The sequence below is a fragment of the Oncorhynchus mykiss genome, chromosome 6 (assembly GCF_057628025.1).
Source record: "Oncorhynchus mykiss isolate SJ-2025 chromosome 6, ASM5762802v1, whole genome shotgun sequence".
Classification (NCBI taxonomy): Eukaryota; Metazoa; Chordata; class Actinopteri; order Salmoniformes; family Salmonidae; genus Oncorhynchus; species Oncorhynchus mykiss.
In genome coordinates, this window is record NC_143027.1 from 76608335 (window position 1) to 76636261 (window position 27927).

The window sequence follows — 27927 nt, forward strand, 5'->3', positions numbered from 1 at the left end:
GAGGGCATTTTAAGGCTGGCATAGGCAGGTCTGTGTGTGTGTGTGTGTGTGTGTGTGTGTATATGTATGTGTGTGTGTGTGTGTGTGTGTGTGAGAAAAATGAGAGAGAAACTGAGAGCCAATTCATCTAGAGGATTTCTCCTCCACAATCACTAGATGTAACAGTGTAACCACAGCCCCATCATCTGTCAGCCTGACCGACAGGTTCATTTCAGCATAGCTCCCAGCAGACTGCATGGCCCTCTATGATGGACTGAGCTGATTCAGGAGAACATAAGAATGAAAACATCTATCAATGGGTGTTCCCCCACAATTGTCAAATATATGGTCATAGGCACCCACAGGCGATGTTGGGCACCCCCAAGACTCAATGTATAATTGGAACTATGAGCTTCAGAGCGCAGAGCCAGGGTGGAGGTCCCTATGGGTCTGCAACGTTAGGCACAGGTGGTTGGTGGCACCATAAATGGGGAGTACGGACTTGTAGTTCCATAGGAACCATTGGCTCCATTCCAGCCATTATTATGAGCCGTCCTCCCCTCAGCAGCCTCCACTGGCGTTTGGCTATGACGGAGTAGAGAGGTGTAGGTGGGGGAAACGGCAGGGGGCTCACATCACTGTTAGACCTTTATAGTTCCTTCATTATTGAAGCTCTGGAAAGAAGGAGTATAGCTGCTGGCTAGGAGATACACACACGCACACAGGCACACACACACAAGTGCATACTGAGACAGCTGTGCATGCATACACATGTGTTGTGCACGCACACACAGATCATAAGCAAATTTACACACAAAAGCACAAACACACACAGACACAAACACACACGTCACAAACAGTGAGAGAGAGAGAAAGGCTGGGTTTAACTTCCTCCTCCAGAGCAGGACAGAGCAGAGGGAGACAGGGGCCTGTGCGAAGGAATGGCTGTGGGGGGCGAGGAAGAGACAGGGAGGATGAAAACCATCCCAGAAACACAGGCAGGGACACGAGAGGGAAAGGATTTTCAAATTGCCTCTATCACATAATTTAGACAAAAGGGATTTTCATACATTTCTAAACATAGGCCTATTCCTTGCTTGAGAACTGAGAAATTAACCAGCATTGCCTGGAGGTAATATACAAAATAGTATCATTTATGCATGCAAATTAGCAATTGGTGGGTTCATTGCCATGCTATAGTTCTCCATAATATGAAGTTAAATCAGGAGAAGGCAGGTTGCTAGCAGTAAAAAAAGCAGACATCAGTGCTGCAACTGAGAAATTGCACCCCAACGTCGGCAGAAAATATTTTTGCTATCTCAGATTGTTCTGGCAATTCTCACATACAAATGGGGCAAAAAAGGATTTAGACAGCCACCAACTGTGCAAGTTCTTCCACTTAAAAAGATGAGAGAGGCCTGAAATTTTCAACATAGGTACACTTCAACTATGACAGACAAAATGAGAAAAAAAAAATCCTGAAAATCACATTGTAGGATTTTTTATGAATTTATTTGCAAATTATGGTGAAAAATAAGTATTTGGTCAATAACAAAAGTTTCTCAATACTTTGTTATATACCCTTTGTTGGCAATGACAGAGGTCAAACGTTTTCTGTAAGTCTTCACAAGGTTTTCACACACTGTTGCTGGTATTTTGGCCCATTCCTCCATGCAGATCTCCTCTAGAGCAGTGATGTTTTGGGGCTGTTGCTGGGCAACACGGATTTTCAACTCCCTCCAAAGATTTATGGGGTTGAGATCTGGAGACTGGCTAGGCCACTCCAGGACCTTGAAATGCTTCTTACGAAGCCACTCCTTCGTTGCCCGGGCGGTGTGTTTGGGATCATTGACATGCTGAAAGACCCAGCCACGTTTCATCTTCAATGCCCTTGCTGATGGAAGGAGGTTTTCACTCAAAATCTCACGATACATGGCCCCATTCATTCTTTCCTTTACACAGATCAGTCGTCCTGGTCCCTTTGCAGAAAAACTGTTTCCACCCCCATGCTTCACAGTAGGTATGGTGTTCTTTGGATGCAACTCAGCATTCTTTGTCCTCCAAACACGACGAGTTGAGTTTTTACCAAAAAGTTATATTTTGGTTTCATCTGACCATATGACATTCTCCCAATCTTCTTCTGGATCATCCAAATGCTCTCTAGCAAACTTCAGACGGGCCTGGACATGTACTGGCTTAAGCAGGGGGACACGTCTGGCACTGCAGGATTTGAGTCCCTGGCGGCGTAGTGTGTTACTGATGGTAGGCTTTGTTACTTTGGTCCCAGCTCTCTGCAGGTCATTCACTAGGTCCCCCCGTGTGGTTCTGCGATTTTTGCTCACCGTTCTTGTGATCATTTTGACCCCACGGGGTGAGATCTTGCGTGGAGCCTCAGATCGAGGGAGATTATCAGTGGTCTTGTATGTCTTCCATTTCCTAATAATTGCTCCCACAGTTGATTTCTTCAAACCAAGCTGCTTACCCATTGCAGATTCAGTCTTCCCAGCCTGGTGCAGGTCTACAATTTTGTTTCTGGTGTCCTTTGACAGCTCTTTGGTCTTGGCCATAGTGGAGTTTGGAGTGTGACTGTTTGAGGTTGTGGACAGGTGTCTTTTATACTGATAAGTTCAAACAAGTGCCATTAATACAGGTAACGAGTGGAGGACAGAGGAGCCTCTTAAAGAAGAAGTTACAGGTATGTGAGATCCAGAAATCTTGCTTGTTTGTAGGTGACCAAATACTTATTTTCCACCATAATTTGCAAATACAGTGCCTTGCGAAAGTATTCGGCACCCTTGAACTTTGCGATCTTTTGCCACATTTCAGGCTTCAAACATAAAGATATAAAACTGTATTTTTTTGTGAAGAATCAACAACAAGTGGGACACAATCATGAAGTGGAATGACATTTATTGGATATTTCAAACTTTTTTAACAAATCAAAAACTGAAAAATTGGGCGTGCAAAATTATTCAGCCCCCTTAAGTTAATACTTTGTAGCGCCACCTTTTGCTGCGATTACAGCTGTAAGTCGCTTGGGGTATGTCGCTATCAGTTTTGCACATCGAGATACTGAATTTTTTTCCCATTCCTCCTTGCAAAACAGCTCGAGCTCAGTGAGGTTGGATGGAGAGCATTTGTGAACAGCAGTTGTCAGTTCTTTCCACAGATTCTCGATTGGATTCAGGTCTGGACTTTGACTTGGCCATTCTAACACCTGGATATGTTTATTTTTGAACCATTCCATTGTAGATTTTGCTTTATGTTTTGGATCATTTTCTTGTTGGAAGAAAAATCTCTCAGGTCTTTTGCAGACTCCATCAGGTTTTCTTCCAGAATGGTCCTGTATTTGGCTCCATCCATCTTCCCATAAATTTTAACCATCTTCCCTGTCCCTGCTGAAGAAAAGCAGGCCCAAACCATGATGCTGCCACCACCATGTTTGACAGTGGGGATGGTGTGTTCAGCTGTGTTGCTTTTACGCCAAACATAACGTTTTGCATTGTAGCCAAAAAGTTCAATTTTGGTTTCATCTGACCAGAGCACCTTCTTCCACATGTTTGGTGTGTCTCCCAAGTGGCTTGTGGCAAACAAACCAACACTTTTTATGGATATCTTTAAGAAATGGCTTTCTTCTAGCCACTCTTCCATAAAGGCCAGATTTGTGCAATATACGACTGATTGTTGTCCTATGGACAGAGTCTCCCACCTCAGCTGTAGATCTCTGCAGTTCATCCAGAGTGATCATGGCCCTCTTGGCTGCATCTCTGATCAGTCTTCTCCTTGTATGAGCTGAAAGTTTAGAGGGACGGCCAGGTCTTGGTAGATTTGCAGTGGTCTGATACTCCTTCCATTTCAATATTATCGCTTGCACAGTGCTCCTTGGGATGTTTAAAGCTTGGGAAATCTTTTTGTATCCAAATCCGGCTTTAAACTTCTTCACAACAGTATCTCGGACCTGCCTGGTGTGTTCCTTGGTCTTGATGATGCTCTCTGCGCTTTTAACGTACCTCTGAGACTATCACAGTGCAGGTGCATTTATACGGAGACTTGATTACACACAGGTGGATTGTATTTATCCTCATTAGTCATTTAGGTCAACATTGGATCATTCAGAGATCCTCACTGAACTTCTGGAGAGAGTTTGCTGCACTGAAAGTAAAGGGGCTGAATAATTTTGCACGCCCAATTTTTCAGTTTTTGATTTGTTAAAAAAGTTTGAAATATCCAATAAATGTCGTTCCACTTCATGATTGTGTCCCACTTGTTGTTGATTCTTCACAAAAAAATACAGTTTTATATCTTTATGTTTGAAGCCTGAAATATGGCAAAAGGTCGCAAAGTTCAAGGGGGCCGAATACTTTCGCAAGGCACTGTAAATTCATAAAAAATCCTACAATGTGATTTTCTGGATTTTTTTTCTAATTTTGTCTGTCATAGTTGAAGTGTACCTATGATGAAAATTACAGGCCTCTCTCATATTTTTAAGTGGGAGAACTTGCACAATTGGTGGCTGACTAAATACTTTTTTGCCCCACTGTATGAACTTTATTGGGAGGAAGGATGTTTGACATGCTTTTTACATTTAAATCATGATGAAAGTGGACATTTTAGGACCCCTTTTTAGACCTATACATGCCTCCTGTAAAACCTTATGATCCTTGAACCGTACATGATACAGACAACAAATTGGTTCATTATACTCCTTATAGAGACTCTAACAAATGGAGAATGTCTAGATTCTGAAATACACATTTTCACATTAATTCATTCAATATAAAAAACATGCATATGAATATCTCAAAAGTACCCTGACATACATGACATTTCCAGTGGGTTCTCTGCTAATTCTGAAGTTGTGATATATTTTATGAGCACCGCCAACACGGTGAATGGGAAAATGGATTGAAAGGGCTGTGATTGGTTAATGACCTATAATGTACATTTCTACGTATAAAATTGATCATATCTACAAAAGTACCAGAGAGCTCTCTCTGGAAATTTGACATTTTTGACAAGTACATTGTTCTAAACAATATTTTTTTTAAAACAAGCAAAATCAAAAAGGGTACTTTTGAGATATTTATATTTTATGTTGAATAAATGAATGTGTTTTTTTTTTTTCAGAATCTAGGGGCGGCATGTAACCTAGTGGTTAGAGCGATGGGACAGTTACCGAAAGGTTGCAGGTTCGAATCCCCAAGCTGATAAGGTACAAATCTCTCCTTCTGCCCCAGAACGAGGCAGTTCCCCGGTAGGCCGTCCTTGTAAATAAGAATTTGTTCTTAACTGACTTGTCTAGTTAAATAAAGGTTACACACATACTCCACATTTGAGATAACACTATAAAAAGTATAATGACAGCAAGATGTTGTCTGTATCATGTACAGATCACAAGGTCTTACAGGAGGCATGTATAGGTCTAAAAAAGGGCCTAAAATTGCCAATTTTCTAGAAAAGGGTTTGTGGTACAAATGTTAAAAGCATGTCCTGCATCCTTCCTCCCAATTAAGTTTCTAATGTGAGAATTGACAGAACAATCAGATCGTTGGGAAAAAAATTCCGCCTAAGCTGGCTTGGAATCTCCCAACTATGGCCACACACATTCAACTGAGGACAACAGACAGACGTGTAGTTCTGTTCTGAGCAGGAATGTTAAGAAAGTCTATAAATAAAATGAATGATCCACGCCACAACACTAAGCATTTCATACTGACAACTCAGCAGACAGGACAGTCTTGAGGTGAAGGCATACAAAATAACAGCAGCTTTGTGGCAGTATAGTGAAAACAACCATGTGATTCAACATTCCACAGAGATTGATTTAATGTATATGAAGGCCAAATGCCACAGACCAATAGGCCAGTGAAAACATTGAAACCTGCAGCCTAGTAATTGCACTGAGCAGCAGAGGATTGAGTTAAATAGGAAGGAATTCACAGGATTCTTCCAACATATTCACCTTGGTCATCCAAGTAGGACGTATGCCTACAACATTCTGAGAGAAAAGAGCAACACTCCATTTTGTACTTTGAAATGTTAAAACATTAACTTAATGGTGGCAGCAGTCTCTGTAAACATGAGTCATAGTGTGCATGGTTAGTGACAGTAGGCCAACTGCATGTGTTGTAGACTAGAGGTATAAAACTAAACTTTATCCAAGGCAGACAGAGGATAGTGTTAGCCTACATTTTGTCCCTTTCCACAGAGTCAGTGTAATGTTGTGAAATAAAGTGTTTCTCTGTGTAAACAAACCCTTGACTCAGGGCCCAGCGCCATGGAAACCAGTGAACATAACCGGCTAGGAACCAGCAGCTACCTGACAAACCTGTCTGATCGCTTTGAGACTCCTGTGTGAAAAATCACAAACTAACTAACTATCACACACACACATAAAGCAACTCTCCATGGAATAGCTAAGCTAACACAAACACAAACCAACAAGTGTTCCTTAGACATAAAGGCAAAAGAGGCACACTGTGTGAAGTATAGCCGCCACATAAACCACAATTAGCCAGAAGATCCGACCTGCTTACTTATAGCTGCACTAGGGTCGGACAGCACAACCGTGTAGATCAGGACACAGTGGAGCCGGCTTGGAAAATGTACTTCAATCCAGGGGTGAGAAACGAGTTGTATTCCTAGTTGTGCTATTATCCCAACTGTTACAAGATTGAATAACTGCTACTTTTCCAGAACGCTTCCCTTTCCTCCTCATGCTACGTAGCAGAAGCCACGTGTGTTGAACCACAAAGGATAGTCAGCCTACGTCGTCGCGCTGTTATAATATCAAAATAAAAGTTGTGTGGGGAATGGCTTTGTATATGTCAAACTCTACCAAAACTATGGCTGTACCATAATATAATTAATTGGTAATAATTTATTGATAATTGGCTATGTCAATGTTGTCAAGAGTGCATTAACAAAGGCAAAATTGTTGGAACAAAGAAATAAATTATTGAAAGACAAACACAACAACTTTCTAGTGTGTGGCTGTTTATTGCCTTTGTTAATCCACCCTTGACAGCAATGACATGGATTACCAATTCATTATTGTACTTCAGAAAATTATCCATAGTTTTGGTAAAGTTTGACCTATGGTCCTTTCAAAACAACTTGGAACTCTAGAAAGATGCCCGAGTTTCCGACTTGGAATTCCAGTTGGATGACCACTCAAAAAACATTTCTGAGTTCCCAGTTGTCTTGAACGCAGTGAATTCTGAAATGTCAGAATTTCCAGTGTTTTTGAATGTGGCAATATAATAAACCATTCCCCAACCGCAACTTTACATTTTTTGTTTGTTATTTATTTATTTATTTATTTAAATTTTACCCCAATTTCGTGGTATCCAGTTGTTAGTAGTTACTATCTTTTCTCATCGCTACAACTCCCGTATGGGCTTGGGAGAGACGACGGTCGAAAGCGATGCGTCCCCCGAAACGCAACCCAACCAAGCCGCAATGCTTCTTAACACAGCGCGCATCCAACCCGGAAGCCAGACGCACCAATGTGTCAGAGGAAACACTGTGCACCTGGTGACCTGGTTAGCGCGCACTGCGCCTGGCCCGACACAGGAATTGCTGGTGCGCGATGAGACATGGATATCCCAACCCGGCCAAACCCTCCGTAACCCGGAACGCTAGGCCAATTGTACGTCGCTCCATGGACCTCCCGGTCGCGGCCGGCTGCGACAGAGCCTGGGCACGAACCCAGAGTCTCTGGTGGCACAGCTAGCACTGAGATGCAGTGCCCTAGACCACTGCGCCACCCAGGAGGCCCTCCGCAACTTTTATTTTGACATTTCCACAGCTCGATGACGTAGTTTGCACGGAGCCCGATTGGCTGACAATCGTTTGATGATCAACTTACATTCTAGCGCTATTTCAAAATGGCTAATGTGGCTTCTGCTACCTAGCATGGGGACGAAAAGGGCAGCTTTCCAGAAAAACTAGCAGTCGTTCAAACTTCCCGGTATAACAGTTGGGTTAATGGGACAATTTTGAGTGCACTGCATTTCTCATCCCTATATTGAGGTAGGTTTTCTGAGCCATATCTCACGCTAACTCCCCAGTGTCTTGATCTACACAGTCATGCTGTCCGACCCTAGCACAGCTGTAAGCAAGCGGGCCGGTTCTGCTGGCTAAAAGCATAATGGCATGATCCACAGTCCAAATGCCTTTCCCCTATTCCCCCTGCCCTATTTAGTGCTGGGTTCCCTATTTAGTGCTAAACTAAGTCTAACTGAATGAGAGCCACTGAAAGTCTCATTAGAGTCCCTGTAGAGCAGACTGTGTAAATCTGTTCTCCACTTTCTCTCCCCAGAGACAGACTATGCTAGGCAGGCTAGCGTTCAGCGGGCTGCCTGGTGATTGAGCTGAGTTCATTCCTGTCAGCCAGTGAAAGGTTAACCTGACTGCAGCTCAAGGAAGAGGTTATGTTGGGTTGTGTCACCCCTCACATTCCTCTCACACAAAACCTCATGTTAGCACTGAACCCGCTGGCTATCGCACGCTCCTCTCCAAACCCCTAGCCAGCCAACATAGTCAAAGCTATTTAATCCCCTGTGAGCGGGGGAGAGAGAGAAAAAATGCAGAATAAAAGAGAATGGGTTTTTATTCAGACCTACTGTGCAGTTTGGGGCTGGCAAGGCTCCCACATGTTCCTCACAGTCTAGGCTAAATCCAAGTACAACTCTCTCACCCCTCCCTCTACAAACTAGCCACCCATTTCCTCCTCCCCTACTGTCCCCCCACAGCCCGCCCCTTCCGTCCACAGCCAAGACCTCCCCACTTTAAATAGAGTTGACTTCCTGTTCACCTTTGACCCCCCCACTAGATCCCACCCACTCCTGGCAGGCCTCCACTACCAGCAGGCCGATGAGGCTGGATGAGAGAGACAGTCATAAAGAGAGAGATAGGCAGTCAGAAAGAGAGAGAGGCAGTCAGAAAGAGCTAGAGAGAGAAAGCGAGAGAGGCTATGTGCACACTGCCCACAAAATGAGGTAGAAACTGAGCTGCACTTCCTAACCTCCTGCCAAATGTATGACCATATTAGAGACACATTACACAGACCTAAAAATAATTTGAAAACAAATACATTTTGGTAAACTCCCATATCTATTGGGTGAAATACCACAGTTTACAATCACAGCGGCAAGATTTGTGACCTGTTGCCACAAGAAAAGGGCAACCAGTGAAGAATAAACACTATTGTAAATACAACCTAGATTTATGTTTATTTCTTTTCCCTTTTGTACTTTAACTATTGGCACATTATTACAACACTGTATATTGAGATAATATAACATTTAAAATGTATTTTTTCTTTTGGAACTTTTGGAGTTTACTGTCAATTTGTTATTGTTCATTTCACTTTTGATTATTATCTATTTCACTTGCTTCAGCAATGTAAACATATGTTTCCCATGCCAATAAAGCCCCTTAAATTGAACATTGAATTGAGAGATCAAGAGAGACTGATAGACCTACAGACCAGAGAGAGAACCAGCAGCAGCCAGAGAAACAGCCAATCATATCTCAGCCTCATGGAGGGCAGGTTTCCCATGGCAGGAACCCCTCCCCCTTCGGAGAGTAGAGCAGTGACTTGGTGTCAGGTTTCAAGGCTGACTGCGGCACTCTCTGCCTGGCTGGCTGGGAGTTACATAAACTTCACCCAGGAAGGTCAGGAATCAACAAAGACAGCAATTCAGTGGGGGCCCACAGCCATAGACACCCTCAGCTGAGTCGGCCTCACACACGCCCCCCCCCCCCCACCACCACCACCACCACCACCACTCCCACTCTAGTTTCAATGCCCCCAGAGGCCAGAGGAGGGGGTGAGGGGAGAGGGAGAGTCACAGAATAAACCTAAACCACTGATGCACTGAGTCAGACAGGAGGCACCTGCTGTACTGCACAGCAGCTCATCATCATGTTTTGCTTTTTCCCCTCACACCTCACAGCTGATTCAAATAATCAAAGCTTGATGATGACTTGGTTATTTGAATCAGCGGTGTAGTGCTAGGGCAAAAACCAAAACATGATGATGACTTGGTTATTTGAATCAGCGGTGTAGTGCTAGGGCAAAAACCAAAACATGATGATGACTTGGTTATTTGAATCAGCGGTGTAGTGCTAGGGCAAAAACCAAAACATGATGATGACTTGGTTATTTGAATCAGCGGTGTAGTGCTAGAGCAAAAACCAAAACATGCACCCAGGCAGTGCCCAGGACCGAGTTTGTGAAACCCTGGTCTATAAAATTGTCTCTATTTAGAAAAATACTGAATCAGGTTATTACTACTCTAAAGGGTTGTGCCTGTCCCATCGATAACCCTATGGCAGTGTGCTGTACATAGGCACACTGAGTACATCTTCGAACAGACCAAGCAAAGACTAATTCAAATTGCCTTGGTATGACCATATCCAACCAGGCCCTTTCATATCCAGCTCCAACACCCTTTATCATACTGCTGTCTTCACAATGACTGGGAACAAAGGCCCTCTGTCTAGAAGTCACTCTCTGTGTGACTAACAGTGAACAGAACCAGCCCATGTCACAGCCAAGCACTAGCTCCCAAGGTCTAGGCCTACAACTGTCTGGAGACTAGGGATGGGTGGTATACCATATTTTATTATATACCGGTATTGATGCACGGACCGGTTTGGGTTTTTACTTTACCTTGTAAAGCTATATATTATTGTTTGGTTTGTTAAATGTGTTACGCCACTCAGCCGCGTGTAATAATGGCAGTTTAATCCGTTTGCTACTTGAGTCATCTCTCTCCCTCTCTCCTTCCACACACACCAAGCCCCACATCTTGTCACTCAAGCAGAACAGTTTTTGCGCTACCACGAGTCACAACAACCACTTGCAGTGACAGTCTGCATATATCTTACTGTCTGCAAACAGCTAGTTTGTCTTTTCTTAGCAAGTTGTGGCTAAAATAAATTATGTTAGCTACTAATACTAATTGCTAGTTAGTTGGCTAGTTAGCCAGCAAACGTAGGTAGAAAGCTAGCTAATACAGCCTGATACCAGTGCTGGTGTAGGCCTACATCAGCACGTTGTTTGTGCAACGGTATATTCTAAAATCAGAGAAGAATTGGTAAAGCATGAACATTTTAGCTATATCAAAGCTACAGTAAGAGAAAACATTTAATGTAACATTAATTAGGGTCCACTAGGAAACACTGACCAACACTTTGGTTCCTCCCATGTGTCACAATAACCCCTCCCTGGCTTTTTCATTTGTTGTTATGTCAAACAACACTGTTTTCAAAAGTGCCCACTACATTCCAACATTCAAAAACCTCAAATATCGTCAAAAATGTGAAACATATTGTGAAATGATATTTTGGCCATATCGCCCAGCCCTACTTTATAGTACTGGGGTGAAAAAACATATTATTCATTAGTAGTGATAATGTGCAATGCAAAACATTTGCTTGCTATCTCGGCAAGAGGACCAGAGCAGCATTGATCATGGCTGGGCCTCAAGAACAAGACAGAATCCATCCAGGTCTCCATCATTAAAGACAGACGGAAATCCTAATTAGCCACATGCAGTGCAGGCTAGGTACAGACACAGTGCTTCATTTGTCAATTGGGAGGTGCCGGAACAAAATGTGAGCGCGAGAGGGTGGTGATCTAGGGACCTCTGAGGTACCAGAACACATTACAGAAAGAAGAAAATCCCTTATAGTAAAGCATTGCATGCATATCACCACATTTGTGTAATGGTATAGATCAGTAGAGTAGAGGCACTTACAGAAGAAGTTGCACACATGGATAACATTTTTAGTGGCCTAGGATCTGGGAATAAAATGTACTTTTATAAATGCATTTCATGCAATTCTACATCATTTTACGTGACTGGAGATTTTGGCAGAATCTTTTTAATGCCGCATTCAAAACATGGGAACTCGGGAATGGGAAATCTCTGACTTCCGACTTCAGTGTGTTCAAGACAACTGGGAACTCGGGGAAAAAAACAAGCTCCGAATGGGAAAATTTGATTTGAAAGGTCATCCAACTCGGAATTCCAAGTTGGGAACTCGGGCCTCTTTCTAGAGCTCCGACTTTCCGACCTGAAAAAGTCATGATTTGACTTAGTTTTTTCCCCAGAGTTCCCAGTTGTCATGAAAGCACCATAATACCACCCAAATGACAGAAGTGACAGGCTACTTTGACACTGACAAACTGAAATCAATAAAAATGACCCTGTCTTGAATCCATCAATAGTCCAGGCCTAGGTGTGTGGAGACACATATTGTAGGTTACAATGTGAGAAAGAAATTATAGTCCTAAAAATGCTTTCCTGTTTCACTGATTCACCCAATGATGTGCAGCTCACTGGCTGGTGATGGCCGATGCACTCGTGCCAAAAGCCTCTCTCTCGTTTTATTTTGTAAACAATAGGTCTATTTGGAGTCTTCTCTTTTCAGCAGTAGCCATTTGCTTTCCAATCTGTGTTTTCCAGCGATTCTATTTGAAGTATTGCAAAAGGCATTTTTTGTCTGCATGCTGTTTATTAACTGACCGATTTCCCGCACGTTCAAACTGTAGGCTATGCCTTGTTATTGGGCTACATATCAGTTAGGCACATTTTTTTTAAAGACGCTGATGATGTTCCTCTGTGGCTAAATGATATGCTTTCTCATGGTGTACTAGGCTATTCTGAATTATTTCATTTCTTTCTGAACAGACAGCAGTAACTCTATAACTTTGGCAAATGTATTTAAATGTATCAGGGGTGCTGCAGCTCCTCCAGAACCCTTCGCACGGCTATGATTCTATAAGGAAATAAATGATGAAGTGCAACACTGGAGAGATCAGCGTTGCAGGCTCATTCATGTCTATCAGAGCAGAGAGGGAGAGAGATCATAGAAAGTGAATCTCGCTCCAGTTCTGTGAGAGACACAGGCGCGCATCTCACACAGGCACAGCCACGCGTTGGTCTCAAACATGGGTTACAATTTTGCACAAACCATAAGCCCAACCCAAATCAGGCCCGGGCTGGGGGGTAGGATAACTAACGAAGAGACAACTTGAATGAACTTTGATCGCTTTTATTCAAATTTTTACATTGCAAAAAGTGAAAACAATTTTTCATCCCATGAGAGGTACCGGATCCGGACAAATATGTCCCGGAACGAAACATCCGGCACCTCTCCTTTTTGGACTGTTTCTTTGGATTATGGTTTGCATATTAATCGCTGGACAAACACAGGGCCATGGGGTGAGACAGGGCCAGACACAGGACCAGGGAGTGAGATAGGGCCAGAGACAGGGAGTGAGACAGGGACAGACACAGGATCAGGGAGTGAGACAGGGCCAGAGACAGGGAGTGAGACAGGGCCAGACACAGGACCAGTAGTGAGACAGGGCCAGACACAGGGAGTTAGACAGGGCCAGAGACAGGACCAGGGAGTGAGACAGGGCCAGACACAGGGAGTGAGACAGGGCCAGAGATGGGACCAGGGAGTGAGACAGGGCCAGACACGGGACCAGGGAGTGAGACAGGGCCAGACACGGGACCAGGGAGTGAGACAGGGCCAGACACGGGACCAGGGAGTGAGACAGGGCCAGACACAGGACCAGGGAGTGAGACAGGGCCAGAGACGGGACCAGGGAGTGAGACACGACCAGAGACAGGCAGTGAGACTAGGACAGGGGGGTGGGCACCACTCTATCCCCTGATGCCTTGCCTGTTCAGCAAACACACTATCTGTTGGCTCTTCACACACAAGTGGATATGAATAGAGCAGTCTACCCATAAGCATCAACACAAGGGTGGATGTTGACACAGACTGTAGGGAAGCTGGGCCTGTTCGCTGGTGTTCCATGTCCCATTTCAATTAGCGGATGGACAAATTGGCTGCTGGGTCAAAACACCAGTCTGTGCTTGAGTATTTCTACTTGCACATCGTCATCTATCACTCCAGTGTTAATGCTAAATTGTAATAATTTCGCCTCTATGGCCTATTTATTGCCTTACTTCCCTAATCGTACTAAATTTGCACACTGTTCATAGATTTTTCTATTTTTTTTCTATTGGGTTTGTACGTTTGTTTATTGGCCAGGTCGCAGTTGTAAATGAGAACTTGTTCTCAACTGGCCTACCTGGTTAAATAAAGGTCAAATAAAATAAAAATTCAGCCTACCTGTAAGTCTAAGTGGTAGAGTTGAGAGAAGCAGAGCTATGCTGTAGAGACGGGGTAAAGACCTAGCGACTTGTGAATCACCACTCACCACAGAGTAGCTGTGTGTGTGTGTGTGTGCGTGCACTTGTTTACAGTTTACAGAGCCATTCAGAGAGAGTTCTGATGAGTGCTGAGCTGCATGTGCCAGCACCAGGGCCATGGAAGGGAACTGACACACTTGTGCTGCTGGTGATCAGATGTGGGTTCAAACACCATTTGAAGTCTTTAGCCTGCCTGGAGTTCCAGATGGGTGGGGTTAGTAGTTTTGGGACTATTCTATTGGTTCCATTAATCAAGAAAAGTTTAAGTATTTAACATAATATCAAATAGTATTTGAACCCAGGTCTGACATACAGTACAGACTGCTGCTGACGGTCCTCTTTGCCTGGCTGTCTGCGTCACTGTGGAGCCAGGCTAAGAGAGGTGTGTGGATGGATGTTGCTATGCTACTGGCCAGCTCTGCCCCAGGATCCGCCTTGTGCCTGTCAGAGCCAGAGCAGCACACTAATGCACTCTCTACCTCTCTCTGTGTCTGTCATTAGCCTCCCTCCTTCTCTCTCGCTCTCTCCTTCCCAAGCTGTCCCTCACTCACTCGCTCTGTCCATCTCTATCCCCTCTCCCTCCCCCTCCTCTGCCTCACTACTCTCTCTGTCCATCTCTATCCCCTCTCCCTCCCCCTCCTCTCTCTCTCACTCACTCACTCCCTCCATCCATCCATCTCTATCCCCTCTCCCTCCCCCTCCTCTGCCTCACTACTCTCTCTGTCCATGTCTATCCTCTCTCCCCTCTCCTCTCCCTCTCTCTCACTCAAAGACACACACACAGAGAAAACCACAACAGCAACCACCCCCACACTCTATCTAGCCATGTAGTGAGTGCAGTGCGCAGCAGCAAGACAGACAGAGTCAGGCAGTGTCTCTAGCCTCTAGCCTGCCCTGACCCACATCTATAGCCTTGAGTACGCTTAGTTACTGTAAGTCCTGGAGACACTGCTGTCACTATTAATCAGGCCCTGGGACACAGCTAGGCTACTGTAATTACCTGTTGTCTGCCTATGTCCCAAAATGGCACCCTATTCTCTATTTAGTGCACTACTTTTGACCAGGGCTTTGGTCAAATATAGGGAAAAGGGTGTCATTTGGGACACAATACTGGAAGGATAGCTAGAATAGGCTGTATTATTATAATTTAAAGGAGGGCTGAGCCTCCTTCCCCTCCCTCACTCCCTCCCTCCACCTCCCCCTGATTGCAGGTGCACCAAATATGCTCATGCTCTTCCAGGGCTAGTTAAACATTACATGGGTAGGTGGCTGGCTGGCGTCTGGCTGCTGAGAGGAGTGAAAGCATGGCAAGGCTCTCTCTATTCTCTCTATTCTCTCCGTCTGTGCAAGAGATTTATCCATTAACGTAGCTGTCACAAATACATGTCTCACTGTCAATTCTTACCATTCATTTCCAACATAGTTGGAACTGAATAGATAAAACAACCTGGATAAGATGCAGATCTAGATTTAAATGGGAATGAAATGAGAAATAATTTCACCTCCTGCCCATGTGGTCAAGGGGAAGGCCAAATATTAGCACCAACAACCACAACTGTTCTATACATTCGCAATGTGTATTTCTTCCCCTGTAGTAATACATTAAAGCTGCAAAATGTAACTTTTTGAATGACCTGACCAAATTCACACAGAACTGTGACATAGATCTTCTCAATGAAAGCAAGAAGTCGTAGATCTGTTCTATGTGGGCTATTTCTACATTTCATTTCTGCGTCTTTTACTTACGTTTTTGTACACCAGCTTCAAACAGCTGAAAATACAATATTTTGGGTTATGGGAAATATATTTCACAGTGGTTTAGATGGTACAGTGACTATGTTTGCTTGTTTTGTCACAAACTGAAATTAGAATTGTAGCAACCAGGAAATGGTGGAGCGATTTCTGCATAGTGCGTCTTTAAATAGATGAATGAAGGAGAACTCTGCAGAATCTGGATAACTAGGCATTTCATCCATATCATCCTTTCTGTCAGCATATGTCAGCCTAGCCAGCCTCAGACTAAAAGCAAGTGTTAATGGCCCAATGGGTTTACCTGTATCTTGTAGTCCATGGATATGGAGATCCTTTCTTCCTCCTTCATCTCTTCTTCTTCCTCTCCCTTTCCATTCCTCTCTCCATCCCCACCATTGGTCCAGGAACAGTTGGAGTCATGGTGATCGTGCTGACTGAGGGCAGCCTCCAGCTGAGGCAGCAGCTCATCAGCCAGCAGGTCCGGAGCCTCCAGGCCCTCAAAGCCCCCTCCTTGGGCCTCCACCTCCCCTTGCAGCCCTGCCAGGCTTACCTCTAGAGACACGTAGCCGTTAGTGGTAGTGGTGCTGGCCGGAGGTCTGGTAACTTCCAAGTTAGATCCACAGTTCTGGGGCTGGTGCTGGTCTGGAATGAGCTGGCTGACTGCACTGGGGTAGCAGCTCATGGCCTGGCCAAACATCTCAGATGAGTCGTAGTTCCCTAAGGTCTGCCTGGAGCAGCGCAGAGCCCGGAAGGGACATTCGTCCTCAGCCTGGCTGACTGGGACCTGTTTGGGCTGATGATGCCGAGTCATCCCTGGAGCAGACGAAAACGCACATCCAGCTCCCACGAGAGAGAGTTCAGGCACTGAGGAGGGCAGGGGAGTGGTGGTGGTGATCATGGACACTGGGGCTAAAGAGAGAGGCTGGCTCAGGCTGGAGATGCCAGGCTGTCCCTGGCCAGGGAAGGAGTACTGGGAGGGAGGGTAGGTGGTGGTGGAGCTCACTGAGCAGGAGGACAGGGTGTGAGCCATGGGGGAGCAGGTCTGCATGGAGAAGGACATGCTAGAGTCTTCTGGCCCTACCCCAGGAAAGGCCCCCTGCACCAGCTGGTAGCCACCCTGCTGTGGTGGGGTTCCAGCCAGCGAGGCATTGGGAGTTTCCACATTAGCTGTGGCCAGAGCCCCTGAGTTAGGCACAGCCCTGGAGTGGAACTGGGTCCCCCCGGTGGTAAGCTGCTGGTTGTGGGAAGCTGGCTGTTGGTTAGCCTGGTGGAAGGGGAAGCTGTGGTGCTGCTGGGGCAGAGACTGAGGGTTCACTACCTGTTGATGAAGGTGCTGCTGCTGCCGCTGGTTCAGAAGCTGGTGTTGCTGCTGTAACTGCTGCACTTGTTGTTGCTGAAGTTGTTGTTGACAAGAGTGGTGCTGCTGCTGTGGCTGTTGCTGTCGGAGGTGATGCTGTTGGTTGTGGAGTTGCTGCTGCTGTTGTTGATGTAGTTGTTGTTGTTGCTGGGGCACTGAGTGGTAGAGGTTCCCGTTCTGGTCCTGGTTGCCCCACATGGGGCTGCTGTTGGAAAACAACGCGTTGGATTGGGGTGCCTGACCAATTGAGCGTCCATGGAAGTGGGTATGCTGTGCTGCTATCATCCCTCCACCACCCACACCCTCAGAGCTAGCGAAGGGCTGTCCCATGGAGTTCTGGGCCTTCATGCCTGGAAAACTCCCCATCTGCTGCCCATAAGCCATGCTCTGTTGGGTGGAGGTGGGTATCATCCCGGGGTGTTTCCCTGCCCCCATTGGCTCCACCTGTAGAGGCTCAAAGCCTGCGCTGAGGTTGAGCTCATCCACCAGCGAGGGTCCAGGGGGGAAGCCCTCCTCAGCCAACCCGTCCAGCCCTCCCACAAACAGGTTGGGGTCGTCAAAGAAGTCCATGATGGGATCTGTCATGGCCCAGGGGCCAGGGTCAGTCTTCCGGAGACCAGTCCCCCACGTTGGACCTCTGCTGGGTTCTAGCTGGTGCTGAGGAGCGCCACGTGTTACTGAGCTACAGTATGTCCATCACAGACTGGCTCTGGAGAGAAAAACTAAGACAAAACCTCAAGTCAGATTTAACAGAGAGAAGAAAAACATGCATCTTTAAACATGTCTCGTTCATACTGAGCTGTGTGTGGGCTGCACAATAAAGAGATTTTCAGTTGTCAAATAGATTTTACGGAATTTAGCCTGTCTCTTTGATGTTCATCCTGTGTTTTTCAAATCAATACACTTCTAGTTGTTTTCAATATCTCCATACACCTCTACCTCATATACACTACAATAAGCAATTTATTACCATAACAGACACTCTCAGCCACGTAAACGTCATCAGTGAAAACAGCGGCTACCAAAAAGCCAAGTAATGGCTAGGTCAGACAGGCCTGGGATAAATTTGGCACTGTCAATTATCTCTGGTTGGCAGCAGGTAGTTGTGTGGTAACACATCTGATCTGATCTAAACTGAATCAACTGCCAGACAGACCAACAGCCAGGTGCCTCTAGTCTTCCTCGGTTTAAAGCCCCCTGATGCAATCAGCCTCAGCCCTGTGACTGTGCTGTGGCTGCTATCTACCGAGCCGTCTGTCTGCTAGTAGCTACTGAATGTGTGGGAGGAAGGTGCAGACAGACAGATAGACAGCTGATGCTGTTTGTGTCAACAGCCAAGGAGGTTAGCTCAGGATGCATCTAGCCACAGACCAATGACCAATAGAAGATGAAGGAACACTTGTGTTAGTCAAGACCTGCTGACTCATACTCACCACACACACTCAACTCACTACAAACACTTTGACATGCCTTCCTGAATGTACAGTCATGGCTCTCACAAGTCTTCTGATACAGAGGGGGGGCATACAACTGAGATCCAATGCTTCAACCACAACTCGTGAACCTCTGCTAAGGTTAAGTGGGGTAGTGAGTAGGCTTGGGCAGTATACCGTATATACAGTATACCGGGGTATTTGGAAATAGCCACGGGATGGGTTTTCAATTCTATTAACAATTTGTTTCAAATTTTTCAATATAATTTAATATTTGTAGCTACTTTGTAAGTAAATACTTTCAGTCAACTTGGGCAATATGTTAGAAGATAAAGAGTTCTTCATTTCACTTGTCACATTATTTAACATTATGAAGCTCACCGTAGTTCCCCAGAACAGTTGAGCCGTCACGTGTTTGTTTGTAAATGCCACAAAGCGGGAGCAGGTGAGTCCAGCTGTGTATTGACAGGGGCTGAGTTTTATATTGAAAGGCAAGTGTTTTTTTGCTTCAATAGAGTGCAACTATAGTTTTCCTTCACAGAAAATGCATTACTGCAACACATTCGGCAGAATATAGCTTCATTTTCATCAGATGACAACAGAAGAGCAACGCTATTTGGCTAGCAGTCACACAAGTAGGCTAAATGAGCTTACAATGAACATGCAAGGTATTTTTTTGCAAAAATAATGCATGGCCATCATATTTCTGTTTATTATAGAAAGAATGTGGCTAGCTACATTTCCTAATGTTTTTCTTAAAGTTAATCTGGAGAAAAGTAGGCTGGCTACACTGAGAAAAGCACCACAGAAAAATAGCTACATCAGAACGCCGTCTGCTGATTGAACGCTCTTAGTGAATTCTCTTCCAGGTGGAGAAGTGCAACTGAAGCACAAAATGACTCTGATGCCATGTAGAAATAATGGAGCATTTTAGATTTGCGTTTACAAAATGCAGCAATATATTTCTTATGCGTTGTATCTTTTCTTCCTGCATGGAAAAGCGAAGAATTCTTTATTAACGTGACTCAAGTTTAACTTGATGGTTATCTAAGTAAGTGGCAAAATGAATAAGGTGACATGGCATCCATCATGTTGTGTTGGCTTTCTGCCATGTTTGAAAAGTCAAAGCCCTTTGGATGAGTTATCTGTACAGCTGCCACTGCTGTCTTTTGATTTCCTTGTGTTTTTTTCTCCTCTCCGTTCTCAGCCTGTCTTCTTCCTCTAAGCAGAGCAAGCAGGCCTGTTGCCCTAGAGACTCCAGACTCCAGACAGATACAGCACGTACACATGCCGCTCCAGAGCCAGTACTGTTTATTGCACAATGTCTCTCGGTCACATTTGTTTGTAAATGTCCAAACTCACAAAAAATTACATTCAGTAGCTCTTACGTATAGATGTATAACTTTATAGCTGCCTGTCTTTGCAATATAATTTTTTTCCATTTGCGCTTGTTAGCATATTTAGCTAGCAGCCTCCATGGTAAAACCGTACATCTCAGGATGAGAGAAGGATGATATGAAGATATGAAAATCTGCATACTGCCCAGCCCTAGTAGTGGGGCTGTCCTTGGCTATGATGAAACCTTACTTTTTACTCATTGTTACAAAGGCCCAGTATGACACAAGCACACAACCAAGACAATACACAAGATTCATACAGGAAGCATCAAGACTTAACCCTAACATGGTTACTGTGAATCATTAATGTAGCCTTACTCATTTTCATAAATGACAGTTGTGCTGGACCTCCATTCCATAACAACATGGACAGCTATAGCAGTTAGAACTGTGTTTAACAGGAACACCAGATAGCAGGGGCCAGATCATATCCCATGCCCAGCTCTTGGCTATACTAGAGCTCTGTTCTCATGTGACTAGCAGCCAGCCCAGGAGTAGGAGAGTATTCTTTTCTCTTGCAACACAGACCTACAGCTGAGGGCAGGCTAGGCATGAAAAGAGAACTCCCATCGCTCTGTCACTTAGCAGGGCTCCATTGTAACTGACAATGAGCAGAATGGCCAGGCCTAATTCTCCCAAACAGACAGGAAAATCTGATCACTCAATTAGAGGTAACATCAGACCAGAATCCTACCCGGGCCGCTCAACAAACTGAATGAGTAATCAGGGGTAGGTTAGGTAGCTTATCTGAGCCGCATAGAGTTTTTCCTGCTGCTGATTCTTCGTCTTGTATTAGTTGGGACCAATGATGAACTGTAGAACCTAAGCTATATGATGTACAATACAACCGGTTATAGGCTGTCTATGGTTGAGACTAGGGCTGTCCCACACTAAATAATAGCTTGGTAGACCGAAAGTTGTAATTTTTAAATGTGTATTTTTCCATATATAGACACACCCAATGTATTTTAATACAATCAACTATATATGCATTGAGCTTGTCTGATGCTTTAAGATAAGTTTTTGATTAAATAAGACACAAATGACCCAAGAGGGAGCCAGAGATGAAGATAATCAGAAGAAGAAAAACTTAACCTGACCATCCTCCTCCCGCTCCTACTGGCTTTTGCAGATTCTGCAGCTACTCTCCTGAAGTTGCCGGTAATAGGCTACACGAGTCTGTAATCTTTCTGAAGTGAAATGTCATTTTATCTTACAATTTCTACTGACCTGCATGCCAGTTATGTTTTTTTGATTACAAGATGGTGCCGAGGGAGATGGCCGCCGTTTTACTGTCTCCTAACAAACTGTGCTATTATGTGGGGGGTTTTCATGATATTTGTAAATTATTTTGTACATAATGTTTCTGCAACCGTATTTTACGGCAGAAAAGAGCTTCTGGATATCAGGACAGCGATCACTCACCTCGGATTAGATTAGATTTATTCAACACCAGCACAGGGCAGACATCCCAATTATTCTCAAAAGGAAGCGACGCAGAGGACAAAGAGCCGGATGCCTCGCCTGGACCCGCAGAAGGCGAGTAGGAAAGCTGCCATTACCGTCAATATTACTCGCCAACGTGCAATCATTGGACAATAAACTAGACGAGGTACTATCACGAATATCCTACCAACGGGACATCAAAAACTGCAATATCCTATGTTTCACAGAATCGTGGCTGAATGAAGACATGGATATTCAGCTAGCGGGATACATGCTGCACCGGCAGGATATAACAACGAGACGAGGGGGGGGTCTGTGCATATTTGTAAACAACAGCTGGTGCACAAAATCTAAGGAAGATTTTGCTCGCCTGAAGATAGTATATTGTGATAAATTGCAGGCCTACTTGCCTAGAGAGTTCTCATTCTCAGCTAAACTTTTCGTGGCTGTTTATTTACCACCACAAACAGATGATGGCACTAAGACCGCACTCAGTCAGCTGTATAAGGAAATAAGCAAACAGGAAACCACTCACCCAGAGGCGGCGCTCCTAGTGGCCGGAGACTTTAACTTCTTGAGTGCAGGGGGCAGGATTTTCGTTTTTGGCTAAAAAACATTTGAAACTGCCTATTTCTCAGGTCCAGAAACTAGAATATGCATATAATTGTCAGATTAGGATAGAAAACACTCTAACGTTTCCAAAACTGTCAAAATATTATCTGTGAGTATAACAGAACTGATATTGCAGTCAAAAACCTGAGGAAAATCCAACAAGGAAGTGCTGTTTTTCCTGAAAACTCTCTGTTCCATTGGATGCCTTGCCTCCATTTAAATGGATATCAACCAGATTCCTTTTCCTGTGTTTTCCTCAAGGTGTCAACAGTCTTTAGACATAGTTTCAGGCTTTGATTTTGAAAAATTAGCGAGAAAGATCACTATCAGTGGATAACTGGGTGTTCGCAGAGTTTTGCTTGCTCAACAGAGTGGGGCAGCCATTGTCTCTCCCTCTCCTATTGAAAAGCTACAGTCCCAGTTGATATTTTATTGATTATATATTTTAAAAACAACCTGAGGGTTGATTATAAAAAACATTTTTACATGTTTCTGTGGACATTATGGATACTATTTGGAATTTTCGTCTGCGATGTAGTGACTGCTCGAGCCTGTGGATTTCTGAATATAACGCGCCAAACAAATGGAGGTATTTTGGATATAAAAATAATATTCTTGGAACAAAATAAACATTTATTGTGTAACTGGGAGTCTCGTGAATGCAAACATCTGAAGATCGTCAAAGGTAAGAGATTTAATTTAATGCTTTTCTAACTTTCGTGACCAATCTACTTGGCTGCTAGCTGTTTGTAATATTTTGTCTACTGAGAGAGATGTTCTTACATAAACGCTTGTTATGCTTTCGTCGAAAAGCTGTATTGAAATCTGACACCCCAGGTGGATTAACAACAAGCTAAGCTGTGTTTTGCTATATTGCACTTCTGATTTCATGAGAATTAAATATTTTTAGTAATTTAATTTGAATTTGGCGCGCTGCAATTCAGCGGGTGTTGATGAAAATGATCCAATTCAGCGGGTGTTGATGTAGGGAAACTTAAATCAATTCAACCAAATCTCTATCAACATGTTAAATGTGCAACCAGAGGGAAAAAAATTCTAGATCACCCGTACTCCACACACAGAGACGCGAACAAAGCTCTCCCTCGCCCTCCATTTGGTAAATCCGACCACAACTCTATCCTCCTGATTCCTGCTTACAAGCAAATATTAAAACAGGAAGCACCAGTGACTCGGTCTATAAAAAAATGGTCAGATGAAGCAGATGCTAAACTACAGGACTGTTTTGCTATCACAGACTGGAACATGTTCCGGGATTCTTCCGATAACATTGAGGAATACACCACATCAGTCAATGGCTTTATTAATAAGTGCATTGAGGACGTCGTCCCCACAGTGACTGTGCGTACATACCCCAAACAGAAGCCATGGATGACAGGCAACATTCGCACTGAGCTAAAGGGTAGAGCTGCGGCTTTCAAGGTGCGGGACTCTAACCCGGAACCTTACAAGAAATCCCACTATGCCCTGCGATGAACCATCAAACAGGCAAAGCGTCAATACAGGGCTAAAATTGAATCATACTACACCGGCCCCAACGCTCGTCGGATGTGGAAGGGCTTGCAAACTATTACAGACTATAAAGGGAAGCACAGCCGCGAGCTGCCCAGTGACACGAGCCTACCAGACGATCTAAATCACTTATATCCTCGCTTCGAGGCAAGCAACACTGAGGCATGCTTGAGAGTATTAGCTGTTCCGGACGACTGTGTGATTACTCTCTCTGTAGCTGATGCGAGTAAGACCTTTAAACAGGTCAACATACACAAGGCTGAGGGGCTAGACAGATTTCCAGGACGTGTGCTCCGGGCATGTGATGACCAACTGGCAGGTGTCTTCACTGACATTTTCAACATGTCCCTGATTGAGTCTGTAATACCAACATAATTCAAGCAGACTACCATAGTCCCTGTGCCCAAGAACAAAAAGGCAACCTACCTAAATGACTACAGACCCGTAGCACTCATGTCCATAGCCATGAAGTGCTTTGAAAGGCTGGTAATGGCTCACATCAACACCATTATTCCAGAAACCCTAGACCCACTCCAATTTGCATACCGCCCAAACAGATCCACAGATGATGCAATCTCTATTGCACTCCACACTGCCCTTTCCCACCTGGACAAAAGGAACACTATGTGAGAATGCTATTCATTGACTACAGTTCAGCGTTCAACATCATAGTATCCTCAGAGCTCATCACTAAGCTAAGGAACCTGGGACTAAACACCTCCCTCTGCAACTGGATCCTGGACTTCCTGACGGGCCGCCCCCAGGTGGTGAGGGTAGGTAGCAACACATCTGCCACGCTGATCCTCAACACTGGAGCTCCCCAGGGGTGCGTGCTCAGTCCTCTCCTGTACTCCCTGTTCACCCACGACTGCATGGCCAGGCACGACTCCAACACCATCATTAAGTTTGCAGACGACAACAGTGGTAGGCCTAATCACCAACAATGACGAGACAGCCTATAGGGAGGTGGTCAGAGACATGGCCGGGTGGTGCCAGAATAACAACCTATCCCTCAACGTAACCAAGACTAAGGAGATGATTGTGAACTACAGGAAAAGGATCACCGAGCACGTCCCCATTCTCATCGACGGGGCTGTAGTGGAGCAGGTTGAGAGCTTCAAATTCCTTGGTGTCCACATCAACGACAAACTAGAATGGTCAAAACACACCAAGACAGTCGTGAAGAGGGCACAACAAAGCCTATTCCCCCTCAGGAAACTAAAATGATTTGGCATGGGTCCTGAGATCCTCAAAAGGTTCTCCAGCTGCAACATCGAGAGCATCCTAACCGGTTGCATCACTGCCTGGTACGGCAATTGCTCGGCCTCTGACCGCAAGGCACTTCAGAGGCTAGTGCGTATGGCCCAGTACATCACTGGGGCAAAGCTGCCTGCCATCCTGGACCTCTACACCATTCGGTGTCAGAGGAAGGCCCTAACAATTGTCAAAGACCCCAGCCACCCCAGTCATAGACTGTTCTCTCTAATACCGCATGGCAAGCGGTACCAGAGTGCCAAGTCCAGGTCAAAATGGCTTCTCAACAGTTTTTACCCCCAAGCCATAAGACTCCTGAACAGGTAACCGAATGGTTACCTGGATATTTGCATTGTGTGCCACCCCCCCAACCCCTCTTTTACGCTGCCACTACTCTCTGTTTATCTTATATGGATAGTCACTTTAACTATTCATTCAAGTACATACTACCTCAATTGGCCCGACCAACCAGTGCTCCCGCACATTGGCTATAGGGGCTATCTGCATTGTGTCCCTCCACCCGCCAACCCCTCTTTTTACGCTACTGCTACTCTCTGTTCATCATATATGCATAGTCACTTTAACGATACCTACATGTACATACTACCTCAATAAGCCTGACTAACCGGTGTCTGTATATAGCCTTGCTACTCTTATTTTCAAATGTATTTTTTTTTACTGTTGTTTTATTTCTTTACTTACCTACACACACACACACCTTTTTTTGCACTATTGGTTAGATCCTGTAAGTAAGCATTTCTTCCCACCAAGATGGCGTAGCAGTGAAGACATGTTTGTTTGTCCTCTCGTGTACTTTTGTATTTTTTGTATTTTTTGTATATATAATTCAATTTATTTTCAATCTCTTTTCGATTTTTATTTCAATTATACCTTCCGGTAACCTGCCTCACCCAATGTGATACGGAATCGATATTATTTAAAATTTTAGAACACATTCAAGAACCTCCAGAAGCTAACCAGCTAATTAGCTACAAGCTATTTAAGTCATTGTTAGCCACTGCTAGCGGCTTTTACCTTTTGCACAGATACCAGCCCTGTTTTTAGTCTGGATAATACTCGCTAGTCTACCAGTATCAGACTGTCTCTCCACAACAACGCCGGATTCCTACCGTAATCCCTGGACCACTACTTCTGATCTTCACAGTTAGCTTGCAGCTAGCTAGCTCACAGCTTGCAGCTAGCTAGCGCATAGTACCCAGTACCGAAGCTATCCCTGAGGCACACCTCCCGGCCTACTCAGCTGTTCACCCGAACTCCACTCATACACAGCTAGAGCCCAATACTCCACCGAATCCTTGCTGTAAACTCTGGACCTTGGCACCGGATCACCGCTGCTACTGATTGGATATAGTGGCTAATGCCACTGCCACGAAGCTAGCACCAGTTAGCCGTGAGCCAGGCACATCTCCCGGCTAGCAAACTAAATTCCCCCTGGACACTATGATCACTTGGCTACATAGCTGATGCCTGCTGGACTGTCCATTAATCACGGTAATCCATTCTGTTTTGTTTTTTTTAATCTGTCGGCCCCAGCCGCGAACTCAGGCTCTGTGTGTAATTAATCCGACCCTCTCTGCCTAGTCATCGCCATTTTACCTGCTGTTGTTGTGTTAGCTGATTAGCTGTTGTTGTCTCACCTGTTGTTTTAGCTAGCTCTCCCAATCAACACCTGCGATTACTTTGCCTCGCTGTATGTCTCTCTCAAATGTCAATATGCCTTGTATACTGTTGTTCAGATTAGTTATCATTGTTTTAGTTTACAATGGAGCCCCTAGTTCCACTCTTCATACCTCTGATACCTCCTTTGTCCCACCTCCCACACATGCGGTGACCTCACCCATTACAACCAGCATGTCCAGAGATACAACCTCTCATATCATCACCCAGTGCCTGGCCTTACCTCCGCTGTCCCCATACCCCTGTCTGCGCATTATGCCCTGAATATACTTTACCACACCCAGAAATCTGCTCCTTTTATTCTTTGTCCCCAACGCTCTAGGCGACCAGTTTTGATAGCCTTTAGCCGCACCCTCATACTACTCCTCCTCTGTTCCGCGGGTGATGTGGAGGTAAACCCAGGCCCTGCATGTCCCCAGGCACCCTCATTTGTTGACTTCTGTGATTGAAAAAGCCTTGGTTTCATGCATGTCAACATCAGAAGCCTCCTCCCTAAGTTTCTTTTACTCACTACTTTAGCACACTCTGCCAACCCTGATGTCCTTGCTGTGTCTGAATCCTGGCTTAGGAAGGCCACCAAAAATTCTCAGATTTCCATACCCAACTATAACATTTTCTGTCAAGATAGAACTGCCAAAGGGGGAGGAGTTGCAGTCTACTGCAGAGATAGCCTGCAAAGTAATGTCATACTTTCCAGGTCCAGGTCCAGGCCAGCTTTTTCAAGCAGAAATTTGCATCCTGTAGCTCGTACTCCAAAAAGTTCTGGGACAATGTAAAGTCCATGGAAAACAAGGGCACCTCCTCCCAGCTGCCCACTGCACTGAGGCTAAGTAACACGGTCACCACCGATAAATCCATGATAATCGAAAACTTCAACAAGCATTTCTCAACGGCTGGCCATGCCTTCCTCCTGGCTACTCCAACCTCGGCCAACAGCTCCGCCCCCCCCTCCCCCCGCAGCTACTCGCCCCCAGCCTCCCCAGCTTCTCCTTTACCCAAATTACAGATCTATATCCATCCTGCCCTGCCTATATCTAAGGTCTTCGAAAGCCAAGTCAACAAACAGATCACTGACCATCTCGAATCCCACCGTACCTTCTCCGCTGTGCAATCTGGTTTCCGAGCCGGTCACGGGTGCACCTCAGCCACGCTCAAGGTACTAAACGATATCATAACCACCATCAAAAAAAGACAGTACTGTGCAGCCGTCTTCATCGACCTGG

General features: G+C 44.9%; 1 protein-coding gene across 11 annotated transcripts in view; it reads right to left on the reverse strand.

The window, feature by feature from the left end:
* Positions 1-27927, reverse strand: part of chd9 (chromodomain helicase DNA binding protein 9) — a 140631-nt gene that overhangs the window by 106066 nt on the left and 6638 nt on the right. For 7 of the 11 annotated variants that reach the window (XM_090238895.1, XM_090238892.1, XM_090238890.1 and 4 more), the window contains exon 2: positions 16279-18056. In XM_090238895.1, coding sequence (XP_090095021.1) covers positions 16279-17919 — 1641 coding nt within the window. In that variant the 5' untranslated portion in view covers positions 17920-18056. Of the gene's footprint in view, positions 1-6515; positions 6772-8602; positions 8745-16278; positions 18057-27927 lie in introns of those variants that run through there. The other 4 variants (XM_090238901.1, XM_090238899.1, XM_090238902.1 and 1 more) reach the window with 4 other exon arrangements.